At 42.4% G+C, this 24,589-nt stretch overlaps 4 protein-coding genes across 10 annotated transcripts in view; 2 read left to right on the forward strand and 2 right to left on the reverse strand.

Annotated features, from left to right (window-relative positions):
- LOC147239604 (ataxin-2-like protein) overlaps positions 1-4,965 on the reverse strand; it is a 12,303-nt gene extending 7,338 nt beyond the window's left edge. For 2 of the 7 annotated variants that reach the window (XM_086194666.1, XM_086194663.1), the window contains exons 1-7: positions 4,181-4,909; positions 3,085-3,124; positions 2,655-2,711; positions 2,302-2,373; positions 2,011-2,164; positions 1,502-1,623; positions 424-515 (exon numbers count right to left, since the gene is read on the reverse strand). In XM_086194666.1, coding sequence (XP_086050792.1) covers positions 424-515; positions 1,502-1,623; positions 2,011-2,164; positions 2,302-2,373; positions 2,655-2,711; positions 3,085-3,124; positions 4,181-4,302 — 659 coding nt within the window. In that variant the 5' untranslated portion in view covers positions 4,303-4,909. Of the gene's footprint in view, positions 1-423; positions 516-1,501; positions 1,624-2,010; positions 2,165-2,301; positions 2,374-2,654; positions 2,712-3,084; positions 3,125-4,180 lie in introns of all 7 variants that reach the window. The other 5 variants (XM_086194667.1, XM_086194664.1, XM_086194668.1 and 2 more) reach the window with 4 other exon arrangements.
- On the forward strand, positions 4,966-12,790 carry mto1 (mitochondrial tRNA translation optimization 1). The gene is made up of 13 exons (XM_086194673.1): positions 4,966-5,398; positions 5,909-6,111; positions 6,228-6,427; positions 6,521-6,638; positions 7,361-7,656; positions 7,753-7,865; positions 7,941-8,131; positions 8,238-8,368; positions 8,616-8,820; positions 9,069-9,240; positions 9,317-9,426; positions 10,202-10,359; positions 10,515-12,790. Exons 2-13 carry the CDS (start codon positions 5,922-5,924, stop codon positions 10,623-10,625), a joined length of 1,995 nt encoding a protein of 664 aa, XP_086050799.1. The 5' UTR covers positions 4,966-5,398; positions 5,909-5,921; the 3' UTR covers positions 10,626-12,790.
- Positions 10,784-15,943, reverse strand: LOC147239606 (tectonic-3-like). Its single transcript, XM_086194678.1, has 14 exons — positions 15,450-15,943; positions 14,874-14,988; positions 14,689-14,786; positions 14,419-14,531; positions 13,986-14,091; positions 13,719-13,831; positions 13,276-13,314; positions 13,090-13,164; positions 12,874-12,993; positions 12,412-12,524; positions 12,194-12,316; positions 11,459-11,606; positions 11,232-11,366; positions 10,784-11,136 (listed from the first exon to the last, which is right to left on the reverse strand). Exons 1-14 carry the CDS (start codon positions 15,715-15,717, stop codon positions 10,966-10,968), a joined length of 1,737 nt encoding a protein of 578 aa, XP_086050804.1. The 5' UTR covers positions 15,718-15,943; the 3' UTR covers positions 10,784-10,965.
- Positions 15,944-22,589: 6,646 nt separating this feature from the next.
- sult1st6 (sulfotransferase family 1, cytosolic sulfotransferase 6) overlaps positions 22,590-24,589 on the forward strand; it is a 6,160-nt gene continuing 4,160 nt past the window's right edge. Inside the window, exons 1-2 of the mRNA XM_086194689.1 lie at positions 22,590-23,066; positions 23,425-23,553. Coding sequence (XP_086050815.1) covers positions 22,880-23,066; positions 23,425-23,553 — 316 coding nt within the window. The 5' untranslated portion in view covers positions 22,590-22,879. The remainder of the gene's footprint in view (positions 23,067-23,424; positions 23,554-24,589) is intronic.

Genomic DNA, 24,589 nt, shown 5'->3' on the forward strand with positions numbered 1-24,589 from the left:
CAAGACACTCGGTCTCTGCATCAAGCCCGACTATTATTACATTTGATGCACAGCAGACTGGTTTATTGAATTTGAGTTGGGTCCATTTTGCAGATTTCCACTTTCAAGTAGTAAACCTCTTGAAGACAAACTCCTTCCAGGCAGTTACTCTGTGCTAATGAGACCAGGCTCTGATTTATGTAGTACTATCCAATAGCAGTTTGCCCCCTTTTTAAATATACTCAATTACTGAAACTCTCAGGAGTTTGAATTTTTGAGTAAAATATCATGAACTTGATACAAGCTCTGTATGACCAAGTACAATCAGGTGTGTTCAAATGTGAAATACCACAAATAGAAAGAACCAACTAATGAAAAATGTCTGCAGTCTGTGGCTCATCTTCATGACACTCCTGGAAGCAGTGAGTCCGTATGGAAACTTACGTGTACATGGAGAGGCTGGAATCGTATGTGGATGTGACTCCATATTTCACTTCATTGTAACGGAACATCTCATTGGCATCCCAGCCGTTGGACTGAGGGAACAAAATGGAAAGATCGGTAGGCTAATGACACAAACAGTTCTGCAGCTATCGCACAACTCATCTTCAGGTTATTTTAGGATTAGTCAAAAATTCTTCACATTTCCTGTTTTAGGTGCCCCAATTCAAAGAAAACTTCTTTTTAACAAACATCCATAATGCAAAGATGCAAATTTTAATGTTACAGATGACAGAAGAGATAAAAACATAAAATCACCACCTTGGAAACCAAAAGCATCAAAGTAAATGATGCCCTTTCACTTGGAAAAAGGGATTATGTTTTTAGTATTTAATTTTCTGTTGATCAATTCACTAACTAGCTTACATGTTTAACTAATGCAAAATTGATTTAATAGAAAAGATATGGATTATAAATGCTTGATATTGGGGTTTTGTGCAAATATGTGATATTTTATAACTATTTTGCTGTTAGCAGCTATAGGTATTATCAACTTTATGTGATATTCACATGTACATTTAAAATTGTAAATTTAAATGTACATTTCATTAAAACATTTATAAAATCCCATAAATTCAAGGCTCTAGACTGAAACCAAACTGATCTTGGGAGTGCGTGAGTTTAATTTTTACATAATGCTATTTGTGCACGTGCATTATTTTGGTAAGAGACATTTCAGATGAAAGCAGTCCTTTTTCCTCCACTGGTGCAGCCTTTCCCTCCCCCTCCTGCACTTTTCCTCTGCTCTATGGCTGCATCGTGTTCCGACACTGATCACTCCTCACAGCTGCAATTTCCACCAGGAGCATTTCAGCAGCGATGCTTTTTGCAACCATTGAAATGCTGTAACCTCCCAAGGAAAAGGGTGCAACTAAATCATGTGCTTGTGCTGCCAACAGAGAAGTTGGTAGCACCGGTGGAAAAGTTAGTCTAGAGCCCTAAAATTATATTTACTGAATGTTGTTGCAACAGATGGTGAGGAAAGAGGAGACTAAAGTGTTAGAAAGAAGGAGCAACTCACTGTATCATTGTCCAGATTATAACTCTCTCCATTGCTGTCTCCTCCCTCCCATCGCTGCAGCACCTTCTCTTTGTGCTCTCCGTTGACACGGCTGGAGCTGATGGCTGTGTCTGTGAAGGTGTCTACACAAAGTAAAAGACAGAGCAACATGAAACTCTAATAATCTTTGGACAAGTTTGACCTTCAGCCTTGAATTGTGTCATTTTTTTTGTCCTTTAAGATCCTGTAAAACTTTAGTCCTTTGGCTTCAGATATTAGCTCAGGTGGCAGTTCAAAACGGTCAATGTTAACACAAAGTCAACTCAGATACTTTAATCCTTCTTACTTGACCTGTGCACTTTCAATCTTTAGCGGTTTACAGCAATTAGTAAACCACTGACTATGAATGAAGGATTATCTCAGAATTGATTACTAATTTAATGTTTAATTTTCACACTTTTACAGCAGATTTTCACGCACAAAAAACCTGCAGGTCTGATGAAACTTGATGTGCGTATACATATATATACCTCTGGTTGCAAAGTTGAGGTCAACATCTCTGCATATCATAGTAACCAAGTCAGATGGACTGAAGACCATGGTGTCAGTGATGTCCTCCCTCCGTGGTGGAGCTGAAACGTCTTCCTCACCTAGTTTGTGCACGGCGTCCACAGCTAACTCACACTAAAAGGACCAAAGATTAGGAGACACATTAGAGGATGGCGCAAAGCAGGATTAAAGAAACAATTAAAGGAAAGCTCATATTTGTCCTCCTTGACTTCATTGGCATGATTATTTGCTGAGGAATGTTGAGTTCTTACCCGAGAGCTGAGTGTCTTGAATATGCCTTCAAACATGCTTCCATTCTTCACTCTTATATCACAGGTGGAACCCTGAGAGATATAAAGATGTGATTAAAATCTGATTTAAATGAGTAAGAAACAAATTAGTATTGAGACAAGTGACAGAGCCACAGCTGTAAGATGACGACTGCTGACCTAATATCTCTCCCACAGTTGATGCAACCGTTCCAACGGTGAGTTTTAAAGTAATAGTTACATCTCATAATTATCGTGGCACTTGACTGAGGGGGTGATGAACGCCATTAATTCTCTAATGGGCACCATATCACGGTAGTCTGTGAAGGACCCTGGAAACTAGCCATTTTACTCACCACAACAGCTGTGAGGAAATGAAGCATTCTGGCATTATTGTAGACACCTTCAAACACCTGCAGAGGGAACAAGTCGTTAAGTATCCACTGAGATCAAATTTCACCAGGAATTTATGTAAAACCTGCCACATTTAAAAACAAACATGGCTTGAAATTCAAATCTATAATATGGTTTTCAAGTATTAAATGAAACAAGAGATACTGCATTGAAAAATCTCTTGTCCCACTTCTAACTAAATTTCTTTCCATTATGAGTTTATTCAAGGTCATCATTGCCCTTATAGAAATTTTATTTGTTAAGGATTTTACGCATCTTACTCCGTTAACTATGTGGGTCAATACCAAGGATTGGAGAAGAAGTGTTTCTGGGCTTCTTGTTGTGATTTGTGAATGTTGGTTGATCAAAATTTTCCTAAGCTTTGATACTCACAGGAGGCAACTGGAACGATGGTTTCGCAGAAGTACGATTCCTGTAAGACAACAGATTTAAAACATGTTTGTCAGCTTTGGGACAAATGGAGTATAACTTATTGTTGACACATTAAGGCGGTGTCAAATTCCACATATACAATTGATGACGACTTGAGGGACAGGCGAATGATCTCATGCCAAAATTAAAAAAAAAAAAAAAAAAATTCCACTGTGTAAAATGGCAAATGTTGACCTTATGAGTTCATATATTAGAGTTTGTGTTAGCTGTCCGGGTGCTGGAGCTGAGCACAGGCACTTGTCATCTTTCACCCGGGAGTCAGTGTAAAAAAGGCTTGCTTCTCAAAAACAAAACCTCTTTCATTTGAGGTATTTCCTGAAGACCATTCTTAAAAGTAAAACTTGGCATTTCCAAAACACAAGTCTGTATTACTGATCCTTTTGAAACTGATCTGAACATTCTCAAAATTAAGATATTAGGGTATTAAAAATGAAGGGAAAAACAAAAACTTAAAATCACGATTTTAGACAAATGATTTACTTTCATCTTTACAGTCATTCAATGGATTTGGACCACCGGGGATAATAAATGCTCTCTCCGTACCAATAAAGCGCAACACTGCCGGTCACATTCAGAGTTACAAAACAAAGACAGAGATGAGACTGACAAGAGCAGAACACTCTCAGCGGTAAAGAGCATATCTGACCTTGTGCTGACCAGAATTTTCTTTGAATTTAGATACGATGTTTTTTTTATCATGACCAAATAAAGCATTATTGCTCAAAATGAGATCTTCTTTTTTAACATCGACGTGCCATCCCTGCCTAAAAGGCCAGATAAACTTTCTATCGTCTGTATGTTGATTTGCTCATTACATTCACAAAACTGAAACCCGCCTCGCGTTTCGCCTTTAGGCAATTTCGGCGCTCTGATTGGCCCACTGTTACTGTCACTCTCATACATGCTATTCTCATTGGCCCGGAGAGAAGCCCCACGTCAGAGACACGCCCACTGAGTGCCCAGTGGTTTAACCGGTAGGCCTAAGTCATAAGACGATCCCCGGACTGTACTGATTTGATATCCCCAGTTTGCTTACCTCCCGGCCGGTGTCCTATTGCCGCTGTTGATGCCGCTGGCTGGGGAAGACATACTGGCGGGGCCCGTGGTTCCGTTAGAAGCTTTCCTCCCGCCTGAGCCGGGTTGCTGTTGTTTCAACATTGCGAAGCACGAGTTTTAGAAAGCACCAAACGTGTACTAACTAATAAACACTAATACCGCCTGGTGTGGAGCTGCTTTGAAAGCGAACTATCTTTAGCAGTATCACCTGTCCCAAGGAGCCGGTGTAACCTCAACGAGACCGGCTATTGTAGCTAATCTTGCTAAGAGTATACCAGTTGCTTGTGGCCTAAAATGTTAAGGCAAACCTGCCAGTTAAATCGAATGTAACATATAACTTAGCAAAATTTATCGACAATCTATTTCGTCACTAAAGTGGTTACGTCAAAGCAAGCGGCTGATACAACGGCACGAGTTTCCGTATTATAATTTAGCAACGGCTAGCTAAATTAGCATTAGCTTCGATCCTCAAGCTCCCTTTGGGTGCCTTCCCTCCAGGATTTACTTTCTTCTCTCTGCCGCGGCGCCTTTACTCCCGCAACGCCGACCTTTCCGTTAAAAAAATCAAGGTCCTAATGTTACTGTCAGTTTCCTTGGGAAGATAGATTTTTCAGGTTTCTTACGGAAAACCTGCTGCGGTCGGTCAACACCACCTCTCGGTAGGTTCACTTGACTCAGTCCGCGCGCGGCGGTGGACCGAGGACCGGGTGGAAGGGGGAGGGGGCGTTGGCGTGCGCGTGCACCTTTGACCCACAATTGAGCGCGCGTACTGTGGGACAACTGCGTGTGTTTAATCGATAAGTGATTGATCACGGGTGGTCTCTGAAATTAACAAGAAACTGCACACGTGGCAGCCATGGCAGAATGTTATGTTGCTGGCAAAGTGTCTCTCTCCTTCATATTCGACAAATTAAACTAAATCCAACTCCTAAATTTGCATGCTCATATTGCTGCAGCTTGCTTTTAATTTTAAATTAATTGTAATCCCCACAGTAATCCAAATCAACATCCAGGCAAACACATTTGTGAGGGGTCCTATAAACCCGGTATTACGGTTGTACGCCACAAGCAGTATGGCAGCCTCCACGCGGAGCCCTGGATGTCGCATTTAGGTTTTGTAATTCCTGCGACGAGCTTTTATAACTTTACTTGTACAAGCTGCCGACATATTTAACGAAACACTTCTGTCAGGACAACTGTAAGTACCCTTTTGGCGTAATTTGTCTTGATGTAACAAAACTTAACACCTGCAGGAGCAGGAATGCTAAGTGTATGTAAGTGTGTGTAATTCCGACATCATTATAAATCATTGTCATTACCTAAATATGAAGTATGATAGTTCAGGTTGACTAAAAACTAGAAGTAAAAGGATATAAAAAGGATATAAAAAGTAATACCAAAAAATCGAACTTGCCTATAAATGTCCTCCTGTATTGTACCAGATATTGGAAGTTGTGTAATTCCCAGGAACATAGACTAAACCTTCTCGTTCTATGGATTTTCACTAATGCAGTGATATTAAACTCTGCATTTACATGGAATCCGCCATATTACCTTTAGTAAAATGCAAAACGTGATATTTCTCATCACAAGCATGCTAACTTGTTATCCAGCCCATTGTGTTTTTATCCGGTCATTTGTTATATTTTGGGAAGAGGTGATTCCAGCTTGTTTGACTAAACTGAGCCTTGTAACTGTTCCTCTGCAGGTTAGCTTTCCTCATGTTGACAAAGAAGCTTCCCCATCTGGAAAGTTTCTTGTCACTTCTCTCCAGGCGTGCCAGCCACTCTGCCAGGCAGCAGTATGATGTCATCGTGGTGGGTGGGGGTCACGCCGGAACCGAGGCGGCGGCTGCAGCAGCCAGAGTGGGAGCTGAGACGCTCCTGGTCACTCAGAAAATACACACCATTGGTGAGACACAAAGATGTATTGAAGAGAAACTGGTAGCATGATCAGAAGGGTCAGTATTCAAAGAAACGTATGAGAGGGTGTGTTTGAGTCCTGTCCTCCTCCATCACATCCCCCAGGTGCTCTGTCCTGCAACCCGTCTTTGGGAGGCATAGGAAAGGGTCATCTTGTGAAGGAAGTGGACGCTCTGGATGGACTGTGTGGTCGAGCAGGGGACTGGGCTGGGATCCATTTCAGCATGCTGAATCGCAGGAAAGGCCCCGCAGTGTGGGGCCCCAGAGCTCAGCTGGACCGCGAGCTCTACCGCCAGTTCATCCAGGTATCACATAGACAGATATTTAAAAATGAAATGCGTGCCAATGAAATGAAACACGTCACTGATCATCTTTGTTTTCTGCTGTTTTGCATTCAGTCCGAGCTGCTGTCCACTCCCAGGCTGACGGTGCTGGAGGGCTCAGTAGAGGACCTGCTGGTAACAGAACCAAACCCACAAGAGCCAGGACAACACCGAGTCACCGGGATACGCTTGAGTAGGTTTAGCTTAGCTTAGCTTAGCTTAGCTTAGCTCAGTAGCTGTTATGTCAGTGGAACGGATTTACATTAAATGAAAACTAAAAGCCTCCTACCGCTGTGGTACATCTTTACTTGTTTATTAGTCAGTTTACAAAGAAAACAACTGCTAGTAAATTGTACTACATTCCAAATCTTATCTTGGATTTTAGGAGATAAAACTGTTTCTAGCATTGACTTCCTTCTGTGGTCGATATCTTGACATTTGATCATCTTTGACAAAAAGAGTCATGATTAGCCAACATCAACTTTTTTTACTACTTTGATGACATTTCTGCATTGAAATCTAAAAAAAAAAAAAAAATGTCATCAACACATTTGAAATGTTTGATCAGTTTTGATTTTTAAGGACCTTTTTATATGCTCTTTATTTGGTTTGTGTATAATAAATTTAGAAGAAAAAAATGGTGGCAACAGCAGTGGCGTAGATTCATTGGACTTGTATCAGTTTTGATTGAATTTGATCTTTTTTTCCATCTTTTATTTGGTAAACAAATTTCGCGTTAATTTTTCACATTCTGTGCACAATCCGTCTCTGTGAAATTAACTTATGTGTTCAAGCGTACAATGTAATACATTTATTTAGCCTATAAATGTACTTTTACAAATGCCCAAGTTGCTCATCAGGAGATCAAAGTTGTCCATTCATCAGTATCACGTCTTGTCTCGTCTTTCTCTGCAGATGGAAGCGAGCCGATCTCCGCCAGCTCTGTGATTCTCACCACCGGAACTTTTTTGTCTGGTTCCCTCTTCATGGGCCAGACCACTTCCCCTGGGGGGCGGATTGGAGATGCACCGTCGAGTGCCGGGATGTCCCACACATTGAGGGAGCGGCTAGCGTTGAGGATGGGTAGACTCAGGACCGGGACCCCTCCTAGAATTGTGAAGGATTCAGTTGACTTTTCTCAGGCTTTGCTTCATCCCGCCGAAAGTTCTCCCACCCCATTCAGCTTCCTTAATACTCACACGCGCTGCAAGGTCAGGTTTACTCAAAGTTTTCGTTAAAATCTGGCATAGATTTGAGTGATTTGTCAGTTTAATTCATGGTGTATGTCGACTTTAAACGCTGACTAGCCTGAAGATCAGCTGCCGTGCTACTTGACCTACACAACCCCCGGTGTAGAGAGAGTGGTGAGAGAGAGTCTTCATCTCAACAGTCACATACAGCAGGACAGCAAGGGTCCCAGGTACACACACACACACACACACACACACAATTCACAGATATTACGAAGGATAACTCTGATCCTTGTCTCTCACAGATACTGCCCCTCCATTGAGTCACGAGCGCTACGTTTTCCAGGCCGAAAGCACCAAGTGTGGCTGGAGCCTGAGGGGATGACCTCTAACCTTTTGTACCCTCAAGGTCTGTCCATGACCATGCCTCCCGACATGCAGCTCCAACTCATCAGAGAAATCCCAGCCCTGCACAGAGCTGAAATCCAGACACCAGGTACACACCCTGACTCTCGGGTCTCAGTATCATCTCCAGCTGTGTGTTTACTCTCAAAACATTGAAATTGCTCGCGCTTTATAAATATATTTGTTGACTTTTTCAGGTTATGGCGTGCAGTATGACTTTGTGTGTCCCACTCAACTGAGCCCAGCACTGCAGGTGAAAAGCACCCAGGGTCTCTTTCTGGCCGGGCAGATCAACGGAACAACAGGGTATGAGGAGGCCGCCGCACAGGTATTTCTCCGTAATTTATATTTCCCAGGCAAGTTCATAAAGTTACAACAGATGAAAGAAAAAGAAAGAAAGTCCTTTTCCTGGAGCAGGATAAAAAGCGTGGGGCTGTGTTCAGCAGTATCTTCCTAATTTGTTGTTAAGGAAAATGTATGATGTATTTTTGCTACCTGTATTCTCACTATAATAAGAAATATATATATTTTGATTTACATACAAGCTAATAAAACAGGTGAAACTCTGTGTGTAGGGCCTGTGGGCAGGCGTGAACGCTGCTCGTACAGCGCTCTCCATGCCTCCAGTGGCGCTGTCGCGGACTGAGAGCTATATCGGAGTTCTCATTGATGACCTGGTGAGTCAAGGCGTTACGGAGCCTTACCGTATGTTCACCAGTCGGGCTGAGTTTCGACTGGTTCTCAGGCCGGATAACGCTGACTCACGCCTCACACTGAAAGGTAAGCGTAGCTTCCTGTGGTCTGTAGAGTGTCTGGGATTTAAATTCTCATTATCTGAAATGAAAAATTTGAGCTTCCTGGTATTTGGTGCACAGAGAAATAACTTAAGTTTTGTTTTTTGTTTTTTTAAAAGAGGGATTCTAATCTCCCTCGGTGCTACCATTTTGCGTTTGTTTCGGATCATTCTTACTAGCGATTGTACTACTTTTTGTTCTGTTTTTCTTCCACTCATCTATCTCCTTTTTTAGGGTTTGAAGAGGTGGGATGTGTGTCCTCCTTGCGTTACCAGGAGGCTGTGAGAGTGAGAAGGGGTCTCCAGGACGCCCTCACAGCCCTTCAGATTCTCAGCATGTCCACAACCAAGTGGAGAGAAATCCTGCCCGGCATCTGTATGAGTGAGACAAAGAAAGGCACTGTGACGTGAGTGACGGGTGTCTGGATTTATCAGTTGTGGTAGGTTTTAGGTTCTTACTGATCCGTCTTCCTTCTGTTCCAGTGGTATGGAGCTGCTGGGGTACAACGACGTTTCGTTTGAAATGTTGGCATCCGTCTTCCCAGAATCCCTTTCAGCTTTCATGGAGTTCTCACAAAGGCTGAAGATAGAAGGTAACAAGAGGCGACAGCCTGGCCCGAGCAGGGCTTGCAGCTAAATGCTAACCTCAGCAGGCTAATATGACCGCGGTGACAATGAGAACATGCTGCGCCATGCTATTTGTGGTCCACACAAAAATTTCATCAGCACACAAACGGAACAACTATGTAAATGTGGGTCAGCCCTAGCATCCTCGAAAATTTTCACCCAGCTGTTCGGAGTCATTCGTGGTTTAACCCTGCTATGAACCTGGGCACACCTGGTTATTAAGATCTTTCAAACACATCTCCTGCAATCAGATCTCACTCACACACACATTACTTCCGCTTGAATCGGTGTTAATTTGAGTATATTTGATCCTGCAATTTGGATTAAGCTGCCTGCATCTTTACAGACCCACATTATCTGTAATAACACACTTCCAAGGTTTTTCTAGTCACGTCCTGTCAGGGCTTGTTGTGAAAATTTTCCCTCAGTCTCATGGATACTTTTTGGAAAAGAACTTTTTGCACCACAGGAGGATAGAGGATGTTCTGTTCTGGTGTTTGAGATCCCATCGCTAATTCAATTTAGGAATTTCGGATTTGTAGAGAATCTTTCGAAAGGGAACCAGCATTTGTATCCGACCAACATTTGCGTGTTTGCTTCACATTCATCCATCCAATAGTAGTTGGGTGTTTTTAAGGGGATATTGGAAGGGTGTGAGGATTAAGATTTACAGCTGAAATGAGAAGAGACATGAAACAAAGCCTCTGTAACAAGTTTCTGTTTTCTCCTGTGGTCATGAAGCTGTGTACAGGCCTCACTGTATCGAGCAGAGGAAAGAGATCGAGAGAATTCAGAGGGAGGAGAACATGGCCCTCCCGCAGGACATCGACTACTTATCCCTGCCGGTGTCTCTGTCTCAGGAAGTCAGAGAGATTTTGGACAGAATTCGTCCCAGCACAGTGAGTCAGCACACACAATTACAATGTAGCGTCTTTTATTAAATGATTGATTATTTAATAAAAAAAAAAAAAATCCATTTATTCTCATAATTCAGTGCTAAATTACAGTATTAGTTTACTAAAAAAAAAACTAAATTCTTCTTTTTATTTCTCAGCTGGGTGCTGCGATCCGTTTGCAGGGAATGACTCCTGCTGCAATAGTCAACCTCCTCAACTACGTAATACGGGACAGAATGACCGAAGAACACAGAATCCAACATGATTAGAAAGAAGAAACAGAAGAGGAGCTTTGTACCAAAAATGCATCTTAGCCTAAGTGACATGATGAGTTTAAAATTTCTAATATAAATATAAATATATATTCCTGACAGTGTCGGAAATGTGGGTTACAAATATGTTGAAATTGATTATGATATTATTAGTGTTTTAAAAAAAAAAAAAAAACTTGAGTACTTTCACCGGTGATTTCTTCAATTAGAAAAAAGTTTCTGAAGATCAAAAATTCCCAAACTGCTTCGCCTGTAATCCAACTACCTGGTGAAGAATGCTAATCCTGTTAGCAACATTCCTGTGAGCAGCATTGAACTCTAAGTGACCCTCTCACTGTCAATTATGGTTACAAACAATGTGTCCATCCAGCTCAGCAGCGCCTCCACTGAAAAATCCGAATGGAAACTTCCAATCGGGTTGATGCGCGCCCCTGGGGGGTTCTGGGTAAAGTGAGGTGTCAGCGAACGTGACCTCGGTGGATACAGGGAGAGGCGATGACAGAGGACACTGAAAAAGAGACAAGATGGGAGTATTTACATTCTTTTGTACACTGTGTTGCATTTTAGATTAAAGGAGGAAAAACACACACACTTGGAACCTACCTTAACTCTTTGACACTGGAAAAGGTATGCGGCTCCCAGGATAAAGCTCTGGGGAAGGTGCAGGAGACCCTGGCGAGCCCAGAGCACCTGGACAGAGAGGGAGTAGGGGAGGGTGCACCCAGATTCACAGGTCTCCTACGAGAGGGAGCATAAGATTCATGTATTCAAGGTTATCATTGACTCACTCACTGCACTTTATAGCTCAAATATTTGAAATTTGTTTCTACCCCAAGGCTGACAGGACACTTCTGGTTGATGACTCTGGTCCAGTTGGGCTGGGAGCCTGAGTTCATCGCGATGAAAGTAGGGGCCGATTCCCCCTGCAAGATCTGGTAGATTTGTGAACGCAGCTCTGCACAGTCACCGGATGGAGAGCTAAAACCACACATGGTGTGAGAGAGAAAATAAAAGTGAGAGGAAGGGGACGCGATGACGCTCATCACTGCCATATCTGCATGAAATCAACAAACGCCTTGATTAAACATGTGTATTGAGAGAGACGTGCTCAAAGTTTCCATGTCCATGTTGTGATGAATAAAAGGTCGGCCAGGGTCTTAGAAAGGGGCGTGTTAGCTCAACAAAATGGAACCATTATTAATGTTCAACATGAAGCTTGCTTGCCCTGCGACAGCCCCGAGTCCATCGGCCCCTCCAAAGACCCAACTGCTCATTCCGTTGCAAAATCAGCACATGGCATGAAAAACTTAATGGCACCATTTTGTTGGTGTTATTCCGTGCTATTTCCATTATTCTGTCCAAAACGGCAGTAGCGGTGTTATTTTTACAAAAAAAGAAAGACACACCATAGCTTCCTGTGGTAGTGTGATGTGACCTTTTACTGATCCCAGCACAGGGAACTTGTGTGGAATGATCATGGCTTTTAATCCCACGCAAAAGGTGGAGTATTTTCGGAACGATTTTGAACTTTTGTACACATGGAAAACAAAAAGATGCAGGCTTACCGGAATGTGCAGCCAGTGACAGCGTTGTGTGGGAAGAGGATGGGTGTTCGGGTGTTGGGGTCGGAGGAACACTCCCCTCCCCGAGTGACGCCCAGTGTGGTAATCTGATACACTGTCAAGGAACTATGATGTATAATTAACAGACTGATAGCTACAAAAATACAAATTCAGCTTTGCAAGTTTGAGAAGCTCATGATGTGATGAGTGAGGATACTGACTTCACTGCTGTGTGGAAGTGACCAAAGATGAAAGAGCCAACATGAAATCCGACTGCCAGGCTCGTTCCCCTCGGCGGAAGGCTGGATGTCGGCGTAGGGGCGGCTTTTACAACCTAGTGGAAAGACACTGAATCATTGGAAGCACTGAAAAGGTTGGCGGTGGGGTGTGATACTTCTATCTTCAAGCTTTCTCATGCTCCCCATCACCTGCATCATACACTGCGACTTATTCTAGGAGGAGCTACGACAAAGACGGCGGCACATTTCGATGCTACGTAAGACTTTTTAGCTTCATATACAGTTTTTGTACATTAGAAGTTACATCGGGTTTATGTCAAAACATCAAGGGCTGATTATGTTTGACGTGATAAAAGCATTAAAGTACAATAAAATAAAAATAATGCATACTCATGTATTGAATAATATCAGTGTTAGCATATACTGAATCTTGAAATAGTTTACCTGGAATTGTACCGAGTGTGTTTGCAACAGCAACTGATTTGTATCCACGTCGGCCGTGATCACGTTCACCGTTACGTTCGTGAGTTCCCCTCTGCCTGTGTACCTGACGACAAACTCTACCTGCAAGACAGTTCGAGGAAGAAGATTGAGGTTTTATGAACGGGTGATTGTAGGGGGCAAATGAAAAATTTAAAAAAAAAATTCATAGCAGCTCACTTCTTTCACCACATTAATACAGGAGTTTTCTTGTTCTATCGGAACAGGCCAGTTGGACAGCGGGGTGACTGGGATCTGAAAGAAGAAGTAAAACGTCTCACAGCACATGCTGGTCCTTCCTATGTTCACTAAAATTAAAGGCATAATTCTGCCAGTTCTGAGCTGCATATACAATCTGTGACTTACCAGCAGTTCAGACATGTGTTTTGTCTCAGTTACTGGAATCTGCAAAGACAATAATCATGTCAAACAGTAACCATGAAAGTCTCACTAGTGATACATCAATTTATTGGTTTATCCCCCCCCCCCCCCCCCCCAGATAATCTGCTGATGCCTGCACACGAGGCTGCTAAAACATGCTGACGTGCAAAGTTTTACTCATTTCAATTCACAAATTTTCTCTCTTTTTCAGAAGCAGTAAGATAACTTTGCTGGTGCATTTCTTTAAATTTAAAATGCATGCAAACAAAGAGTGACATTGCTGACACACTAATTGAAGTGTTAATTGTTCACTGAGGTTTGTTTCTCTTTTACTAATATGACAACGCTCTCAATAATCTCTCAGCTAATTCTTGGCGGTTATCATCTGCATGTACACATGGCCGACAGGAGCTGGCAGACTTGCTTACCTTGAGAACACTGAGGTCAGAGAAGTAGGAGCGAGCGTTGAGATTTGGGTCTGTGGTGCATGACTCAGGCGTTAATATGCGGGTACAAGACAGAGACCCGGACCTCAAAAACTCTGCAAGAAAACAAAAGAGATTTTGAAACAAAACTAAAACAAAAATCTGGGGAAAATTTTGTAAGACCATGTTACTGTAACCAGATGGCTTGTCTGAGCTGGAGGTAGTTGCTACACACAAAACTGAACCTATGGTTGTGTGGTGTTAGCTTACTCGCTGGGTTGCGGTCAACACAGAGTGAAGCAATTCCAGGAGACGGTTGACGGAGGAGACCCAGCAGAGATGAGTTGGACAAGTACGTCTGGATGACATCATCAGCCTACGAAATAGTCATACCAGTTTGATTTCATTGACTTTGGATGCACTTGCACTTCTTACAATTAGAACCGTTCATTAAACTTTTCTCAGTTAAATTTGATTTTTAAATCGTTCCGAATGGAGAGATCTAATGTTGAGTTGTTGTTGTTTTTTGTTCATCGTCTTCAGTATAACAAGAGCAGCAGGTGCACCAGTGGGAATGAAAGGAATGACAGTTCAATCTGTGCACTTTGGCAAGAGTTTGCATATGACTACCCACTATTATATATTGGTATATATTCATACAACCCACAAAACACAAAAAACACCTCCGATGTGTTTCTGTTACCCGGTAAAAACTTCTGCTATGGCCGGTTCTTGGAGCTTGTGGCGGTGAGAAGTGGTGCGAGTCAGCTACAGCTGGATGCTGCGGCAGAGCTGCTGGAAACTGGGGTTCATCACCTGCAAGTGGGAAGAAAAAAAATGCAGAATTTAACAATACTGAGTAGCTCCTTTATTTAATCTTGTGAAATGTATTTCTTGTAAAGCCCCAGTGGCAGAAAACTAAATTAAACAATTTTTTTTTTATTTTTAAATGAACGTCCTCATATGTAATCACCTTTACGCTGAACGCAAAACGATGTGTCGTTCACAGTGACAAGAGATGAATCAACGTTGGCTCGGAACATCAGCCATTTCTCAATGCAGTCCCCTGATCTGTGGAATAAAGGTTTCCAGATATTTCAGTTGCTATAAATGTCCCCTTTCTGTGCTGAATCTAGAAAGCGTGTGCAGAAGACTTACACTGGTTTCTGTGGACACCCTCTGAAGATGGTACTCAGGTCAGCAACACTGCAGTCGGCGTTGTCACAACAGCAGCCGATGTCACAAAAGTCAGGGGTTAAATCACAGAGGCAACCTGGACAGTAACACATGAGATTTGTGTTGGTCAGAATTACACACATTGAGTTCAAAAAAAAATTAGTGAGGGAGTAATTTCCTACAGAAGACGGAATGTAAACATTTAAGGCTTAGTTTTCAATATTTAACCTTTAAAATATTGTTAAAAAATTCTGACTTAAAACATGCCCCACCCCTTCATTCCCTGCAGTGCATCTTGTTTAAGGGGCAAGGGCCCTCAGTTTAGTGATGTCACAACCCCCCCCCCCCCAACAATCTCCAATTCTGATGTCAGTCAGCTCCTTTCATCTCTTACTGCTTTGACCACCACATACAAAAGCTCCCCTGAACATTGTCTGTCGTCTTGGTTCGTCATCTCAAAAGTTCCGCTGTGTCAGACCCTCAAAATCGGCCCTGCACGTCAAGGTGCCGCACATAAGCTGAGGTTCTCAGTTAGTTTGCATTGAATGTGGGAGTTACCCTCTAGAGCCACTGGTTGGAGGGTGGTTGCAGTTTCTGTGACCTCAGTGAAAGAATCCTCAGTGGGGGCCAGAGTAACATTATCAGTTGGTGCCACAGTGGTGAGGGGGGGCAGACACTTGCAGCGTTGCTGACCCCTTGGAGCAGGGTTTACTGAGCTGACAGTGGTTGCTCTGAAATCATTTTTTCTGGCTGACAGAGCCAAAAGTCCACATGAGACGATAAATATCTGAAAGAACCGGCACCGCGGGCGGGAATCCATCATCATAGATAGCTAGTTATCCAAATAACTGGAATAGCTTCCTCCAACAGCTAGTTACAGTTTCCAGCACATGAAAATACACAATAAAATAACACAATTTGTGAAGAACTGACTCCGCCTGCTGTTCACAAATGCTAGTTAGACAGGTAAAGCATTAGATTCTCTAGCTCGTTGCTAATTAGCAACTGCTGGAACGAAGTCAAATTATCTTCAAGTTTTGTCTTTTTGGTGATGCACCAAACAAGGCTGAAATGTCCTGGTGAAGTGTACCATTCATATGTAAACCCTCCTGATCTCAGAGTTCTTGGTTTGATCTTTGATTTCAGTTCCAACTTTGATCCGACCAGGATCTCTCTTAGATTTCCAAACACCCAGATGATGTCACCGCACATCAGAGCCATCCAAGGAGATTCCTGCCTGATGGATTTTGACAAATGAAAATCTTTTTTTAAAAATTGTGATTAAAAGCTAACAGCCACACATGTTCTTGTCCTCATATTTATCATTCCTCTTTGAGAGCAAGTGGAGACACAGTCACTCAAGGCCCTGTGTTTGAGACGAATCCCTTTCGTTCTCTCTGCTCTGGTTTTCCTCTGCTTTTGGCTCAGTCAAGATGACAAGTGCAGAAGTCTACCACCAGTTTTGGTTGACAAAGCTTCATCACTGACATCAGATTCCTAAATCTCAGACCATAATTCTTCAGACCCCCTCTTGGCCCTGGGCACACCGCGATTTCAGCCATTCAGTCTCATCTGGCTGGTCATCGTTGTCATTGACGTCATCCAATCACAATGATTCACTGAATGGCCTTAAATCATGCAGTGGCGAAACCAAAAAATTCTTGAGCATTGTGGTTTGCAAAATGAAAAAATGAAAAAGGAGTTCCATCTACTAAGACAGTGATGAGTTCTGAAGCAGCCCTGAAAGTTTTTTGCAAGTGTTGCGAGAGTTTTGTACGCATTAATCAGAACTGCTGCAGTACAGAAACGACCGAGGCTGTCATCTTACCCTCCGGAGATACCCCAGGTTGGACGGTGGTTGCAAACGGAGCTTCAGTGTAGAAAGTGGTAGAACCCTCGGTGGAGGGCAGGGTGACAGCCGGATCAGTTGGAGCGACACTGGTGGAGTTCCCAGCTGCCTCGGTCAGCCCAGGAGCAGGGGTCGCTGAGCTGACAGGATCCGCATCTCCCGGCCTGGCAGTGGTGGACGTGAACCCCGTTTCTGTGGTTGATTGAGCTAAATGTCCACATAATACCATAAATATTTTAATATTCATATCGTCAACTCGACATGGTGCGGCCAAAAGCACAATTGTAGCAAGTTAGCTTGGCAGCTAAGTAACCAAACTAACTAATTACGGCACACGAAGGGGGTTAAACTGTCCGGTTCGTCAAAATATAAAAAAAGAAAAAAAAACTTAGACTATTTTTCTCGGACACATTTATTCTAACTTAGCTAAACGCTTAGTATCTCAACACGATAGCGGGAGCATTTTGTTGCTAAGGAAGTGGTCATAGCAAGTTCCGTTTAAAAAAATACGACTACCGTAACACCTATAAAAGACAAGACTGTAATCTAAAACAACATTAAATCCGTAAATATTAGTGAATAGAAAAACGAACGACAAAGACAATATATTCATATTTTACGTTCCTGAGTGTTACTTTTTTTTACAAACACATTCTCATTTGAGAGATTTTGTTGACAAACACGTCCTTATATGACTGTTGTGTGCTAAATTGGACCTGAAAGAAATGTGAGCCCGTTTTAACTTAAAAACGCTAACATCGTTGTTAATACATTTTCTGGAAATTATTCATCCACGATGCTTTCAGAAAGATTTGGAATAATCTTGATAATATTATTAATTATATGTGTAATAGTACATCATAACTGGATGAATTGATAGCTTGGGGAAAAAAACGACAGTGAGAAAGTCTTGTTCAGAAATTGCATTCATGATGAATGGCTAATGAATACGTCGTATTTGTTTGCAGATATATTAAAGCTCTGACCAAATTAAATCCAATACAATTAAAACCAAAAAAAACAACAACAACAGAACTAATAATAATAGCTACATGATTGTAGTTTATTATATCAGTCTTTCCACCCTCAGAGTGTCCCAGCTGATGCTTCCTGTGGCCTAGCCTAGAAGAACAGGACACTCAGTGTCAATAAACACTGAGGATGATGATCATATTTCTGTTTCCAGGGTTTCTTTACAGAAGAGGAGGGAGGATCCAGGAGGTGAACTCTGTTGAGAGGTCAGATGAGGACTCACCCTGGTCTTTGCATCGGGTGTCTCTCTTTCAAACAAAACCTTTATGATCATTTATCGGATTTTAGACAATAATATTGACTGGATGTCTTTAACTGAGACATGTTTTTGTACTGATGGACCGCCAACTCTCACTGATGCTTCCCCACTAAACTGCAGTTTTTCATAATCAACTAGAAGAGATAAAACAAAAGGTGGGGGGACAGCAACCATTCTCTCTGCGTCACTCGGCAAAAAAACACACCACATTTGATGAATACGCATCCTCTAAATACAGCTTCATTGTCTTTAGGCAGCCCCCTATATTGCCCATGTGTGTGTTCAGGCCAACCAAACGATGCTTTCCCCAAAGCCATTCTTTTCTTTAACTCCAGCTGTTAACACCTTCCCCACACCAACACCCTACACACACACACACACCTACATACTCTCCCCGGACTACTCAATATCCTGTCTTCACTGTTACACTGTTTATACTGTTTACATTGTCTGCACTTTATTCACTCACTCCAGTCACCTTACTCTTCATTCTACATTGTGTACATACTGTATGTAGTATATTTATTGTATTTTTATCTCTAATCTTATTTTTATTCTCTTATTTATTCCCACTGTCATGTCCGTTTTTTTTTTTCTTTCTTTTTCTTTTTTTTCTTTTTTCTTTGTTTTGTTTTTTAATGTCATGCTGCTCAGTTGTACCGTATTTTAATTGCCCCTCGGGGATAAATAAAGTCATCTGAATCTGAATCTGAATCTGACCTTCCTCTATGACAGAGCCTTCAGTTAGGACTGGTTCAGGTAGCTCTGAACCATTGATAGCTATGCTGCTATAGGCTTAGACTGCTGGGGGACACATCAGGTTACATTGAGCCCTTCCCTCCTCTCCTCTCCTCTCCCCCTCTCTCCTCCTCTCCTCCCTGCACATTTTACTTGTTGCACTTTGTAGTTTGGCCTTGGTGTTTTGCAGTCTCTCTGTGTTTCCACAGATCCACCGGAGCCCCAACCGCCGCCTGCATCGCCCCCCCCCCTTATTCCCTACTGTTACACCGGCCTGCGCTCCCCTTCCATGAACAAGTCTGCCATCCAGTCCCCCATCAAGCTGGCTTGCTCTCCCTGCCTCCCCTACCAGAAGCTTCCTTCTTCAGCTGTTATTAACATTTCCATGTTTCCCACATTTTGTATTGTAAACTGTTTTCTTGTCTGTAACAACATCTACTGCACGTCTGTCCGTCCTGGGTGAGGGATCCCTCCTCTGTTGCTCACCCTGAGGTTTCTCAGATTTTTCCCTGTTAAAAGGGTTTTCTATGGAGTTTTTCCTCAGTCGATGTGAGGGTCTAAGGGCAGAGGATGTTGTTATGATGCCATGTGAAGCCCTTTGAGACAAACTGTTTGTGAAAACGGGCTATACAAATAAAATTGCCTTGCCTTGCCTTGCCTTGAATCTGAATCTGAATCTGAATTCATCTCAGATTTTTGAGAATTACTTTCATTCATTCACACTAATTACAACAGTCTGTGTTTCAGCTGACCCAAGGACCAAAGGACCTGAGTTTGCTGAGGAAACTCAGGCCCATAGGAGTGCAGGGAGCGCTCCTGAGGACCTTCTTTGACGCTGTTGTGGCATCGGCCATTTTCTTTGGAGTGGTCTGCTGGAGCAGCGGCATCTCAACCGCCGACAGAAAGAGACTCCCTAAACTGATTGACAAGACTGGCTCTGTCCTGGGTTGCCCTCTCCACTCGGTGCAGATGGTGGGAGAGAGGAGGGCGATCACAAAGCCGTCATCACTGAGGGACACAGTGACTCCCCCACCCCATACAGGACACCATCACTGCACTGAGCAGCTCCTTCAGCGACAGACTCCTTCACCCCAAATGTGTGAACGAGAGTTATGGTAGGTCCTTCCTTCCTGCTGCTGTCACACTGTTGAACACCCAGCACTGCTCTCAGTACACCACCCACACACAACCAATGTGAAACACTTACATGCAATATCGTCAGTGAGCAATAATTACTATTCAACTGTGCAGCTTTTAATACCCCACGTGCAACTGCTGTTGTGGTCTGTTGTTCTGTGTCGTATTCTTTTCAAGTGTTTATATTCATATCACTTTTGACTTATATTGTTAATCTATCCACTTTGCTGCTGCAACATTGTGAATTTCCCTGTCGTGGGACTAATAAAGGAATATCTCATCTAATCTTATCTTAGAATTTTTGAATCCGCTTTGCTGTTCGACATTTATCAAGTACGCACCCAGCCTACTCGCGACAAAGGCAGCACTTTATAACCTCTTGGCTGTCAAGCTCATATTTCTTCTGTAGTGGATGTAGCCACTTCTGTGTCTTTTTAACAATCAGTGGTTTATACAACAAACCCCCTGTAGAGAGAAATGTCGGGAAATGACATGTCAGCTTTTATGTGACACACACAGGCAGACGTTTCTTTTTTTTTTTAACCTTCCTCTCGTGATTTCATTGTAAATACTTTAGACTCTAAAATAAGGTCAAACCTTGATACAGTGGCATTGCTAAAGCTGAAGGTCACTGCTAACCCGACTGTTGCGCGGAGAAATGAAGAAATTAAATGACTGAAGGGAAACTGTTGCACTGCAGAGAGAAGGCGGGAGAAAAATAATGCAGAGATGTTTTGCCAAATTTTCCATGAACGCCTCACCATCTAATATAGAGCAGTTAAACAAGCACATCAACGGCACCTTGCCAGACAGAGAAAACAACCGAAACGGCCCAAAAATCCTCTTTTTCTACTATTGATCATTTAATTAACTCTTTTTTTTTTCTTTTTTTTTAGAGAGAAACTGAGCAGCATGTCAACCAGCACAAAATGGGATGAATTTGCAGTCCACTTCAGTAATAAAATAAAAACAATCAGATCTAATTCATATCAATCCCGGCAAACAAATTTCAATACCACAGAATCCAATCCACTATTGATTGATTGATTGGTTGATTGATTGCTCCCTGGGACATATTCTGTTAATAATCTAATCACTACATTCACGTTACAAATGAAGAAAAGGAGAGAGCCGTAGCTTTTGGTAACGTTGCAATTGATTTTTTTTTTTCATCTCAATGCAAAAGTAAATCAAGTAGATCTCATTTAAAGGAGTAATCCACGAATCACAGGTTGCCTTTAGAGACTTTGCGATCTTTAAACAGAGCAACATCTACTGTTATTAGATCCTCGGTCCAAATGGTTTGAGGGTTGGCGGACAATTACGAGATCAAGTGACGATTTACCACGCTATTCTCTTGACTACCATGCGTCTTTGCCCTCTACTTTCAAAACTATGAAGGAAGAATCCTGTCACCTGTCCTCCTCTTCTCCAAAAACCGCTGGCTTTTTAGGTGGGAAGAGAAATATCGTGTGAGAGGTAATCGATTGAACTGCATCTCACACTCCAAAGAATATTGTTGTCGTCTTGCATTCATTCTTTAAAAGTTGATTCTTATTTGACTGTCTCTTTCGTCTACAAAATTGTTTTTTTTTCACTCCAGCTGAGCCAGCTGTACGTGACCAGTGTGTGCGGTAGTGTGTGTGTGTGTGTGTGTGTGTGTGTGTGTGAGAGACACATATCAAATCATATCCCTCAAAGAAATCCTGTGTTTCCTTTATTCCTTCAAGACGTCCATTGAAAACATCCTGTGTGTCCCTCTGTCAGCTCTTCCTGTGTCCTCCACACTGACTCGCTGCTGTTCTGTCAGCATCATAATCTGAGTTTAAAATACATGAACTGCAACACAGAATATTTAATCTACACTTCCTGGAGGGCAGACAATAAACCTACTCTGGGACAGTAGTTATACTTAAGCTCTAACATTTCAAATGGTATACAGCACTTGACGCTCACAGGACCAGTCAAGTTGAGTTTATTTTCTGAGAAAACATTTTGGCAACCTTTGGCAGGATATTGAGAAATGTAAATTATAAACAACTGCTCCTGGCTAAGTGGACCAAGAGAGTGCACAGCTCTCCGAACGCAGCCAAATATTTCTTCACACTAAATATTTATGCTGGCCAAGTTTATTTCAGCTATAAGACTTTGTCCAAAAAAAAAATAACAACAACAAAAAAAAAATCTTTACTGCCATTTGGGTCATGCTCTTATTGACTAAAACAGGTTGAGTCCAAAGGTGGAGAATGTCTCTCCTGCTGTAGATGCTGACAAATTTTCTGTCAAACTGTCACTCAGAAACCTTTTTTTGTTGTTGTTGTTTTATGATGTATTATTCTAAGGACTGAATCAACTAAAAGTCACTATAGCCAATCACATGTTCGCCCCCCCCCCTCCCCCTCTCACGCCCAAGCCCCTCTGCTCTTTCTTCAAATTACATTTTATACTATCGCGAGCAAAGGTGCAAGAATTCATACGTAACTGGGAAAGTTATATAAGGGCACTTTAGTGTAGGTCTGCCTGGGCAAGTTCCAGCAGTCACAGACAGATAAGACCCTGCTCTGTGCACTCAGACAGGTTACAAAGATAGAAAGAGGGCAACAGCAAGACATTTTAAAGTAACTGAAGCACTTAGGCTCCAGCTGGGAGTTTCGGATTGTTGTTTTTTTTTTTTGAGGGGTGGGGGGTGGGGGTGTGTCATCCCACGGAGAGACTCTTGCTTTTAGACTCAAATATCAGAGTGGCTGGAGAGTGGAGGAATCCACCCACCAGGAGGATGTTTGTCTATTGACCTGAGCTCATTAAGAACGGCCTGGGACACCGCTGGACTTCCTGGCGAGTAAAACCAGATCGGTGAATGTTTGAGAGACAGAAGGGACCTGAAACTACTGGGTAAAAAAAGAAGAAGAAGAAGAAGAAGAAGCGATCACTATACCGGAGCAGTTTGTGGCTACTCGAGCCGCAGCGTCAGACATGTCAGAGGAAGAAGAGCTGTCCTTCAGCGAAGCCATCAAGAGGGCGAGCGGCTCCATCACCCGCTTCCCTCTCATCCCAATCAGAGGAGTTCCTCTCATGAGCTACATCGCCAAAAACTGGGATTCTATATGGCCTTTCCGTCCTGATCCTTCAGACCTCCTCATCGCCACCTACCCAAAAGCAGGTACTCAGCTGGTTTGCTTTACAACTGAAGAAAATTGACCCGTCGCGTCTTAAAGGCGAGAATTAAAAATGTAAGAACTGCAACTTAAAATAGAACCCCCCCCCCCCCCACTGAGACTCTGAATGTTCGATGAAGACAGAGGAGCAACTCCTGTAGCAGTGTAGCTGAAATCTTGTATTTTTCAACTTCAGCAGAAAAGGTGGATATGTTTAACTTACACACGGGACAAGTTACGGATGATGTGAAGCGTGATTTTTCTTTGCAAGCTGCATTAATTAAATTGATGAAACCTGTCCATCTATTGAATGGTTCATGTTATTATTGTTATTATTATTATTATTATTTTTGCATTACTAAGGAACAACGTGGACTCAGGAGATAGTTGACCTGCTTCTTCACAATGGTGACGCTGAGATCTGCAGACGAGCCCCAACACCCGTCCGCAGTCCTTTCCTAGAGATCTGCTCCCCACCTCCCATCCCCTCAGGTACGTTCCGGTCTGTGCTTTTTTTTTTTTCTTTTCAACTAATTTGAATTAATGGGGGGAAAAAAACAAAAACTCTATAATGAGCAGGGGAAATCAACTCGCAGGATTGATTTTGATTTCTCCAGTAGGGTTCCAGAGAAACTTTAAGAATCCCTTTTGTATGCGTACCGAAGCTGTTCTTGGAGGCCGAACATGTGACAGTTTCTGCTTCTGATCCTTTTACTTTGTCGCCTACATCTGTACCTGCTCTGCGGGTCCAAATGTGCCAAGTCAGAATTTGCCAATCCAATTCCTGGAGGAATGTTTTCATAGCTGCTCACAGCTTCCGTCTTAATCGGGGCCAGCGAGCTATTAACCCATAAACATCTCCCTCAGCACCAAAACCCCCAAAGTTACCGACCCAAAGAAGAAAAGAGAGCAAAATATTCCGGTGCTGGTGGCATAAAAGAAACATGGATCAAATCAGTGATTTATTTATCATAGTAATCAGTAAAGACTTTGTGGAAGGTTGTGGTCCATGACTCTGCAGGAGGGATTCCTGTAGGAGTACCTCCTGGCTCAGGCCCTGAAAATACAAAGCTGTTGTGATAGAAAAACTCATTACATTATTCTGTAAAGAAATACTAAAACCTGAGTTTTCTATAAAAAAAAAACAAAAACAAAAACCTATCACAAGCTGACAAAAAGCTGTTACACCCTTCACTTCGGAGTAAAATGGCCCACTTTTGCTCCACTGGTGATTACATATCTTTATAAAAATCAATGAAAAACACTTAGAATGATGTTAATGTGTTCAGCTTTCTGCTGTTAGGCTGGCAGGTATGTGGCCTGAGAGCCTTTTGATAATAAAGCTTTGCTTCTTCAGTACTGAAGGTAAATAAAGTGATGCTGATATCTGGACATGTTGTGTACATTCCAGACTGACTGCTCCCATAATGGAATTAAAAAAAAAAAAAAAAAAAAAAAAAGAAGAAGTCATTTTTACGTAACTTGAAAGTCACAAAGATCAGACATGCCGAGGTTCACATTCTCGTGT

This window comes from Aulostomus chinensis, chromosome 23 (genome assembly GCF_037954235.1).
Source record: "Aulostomus chinensis isolate RoL2024-O1b breed Wild chromosome 23, RoL_Achi_v1.0, whole genome shotgun sequence".
Lineage (NCBI taxonomy): Eukaryota > Metazoa > Chordata > Actinopteri > Syngnathiformes > Aulostomidae > Aulostomus > Aulostomus chinensis.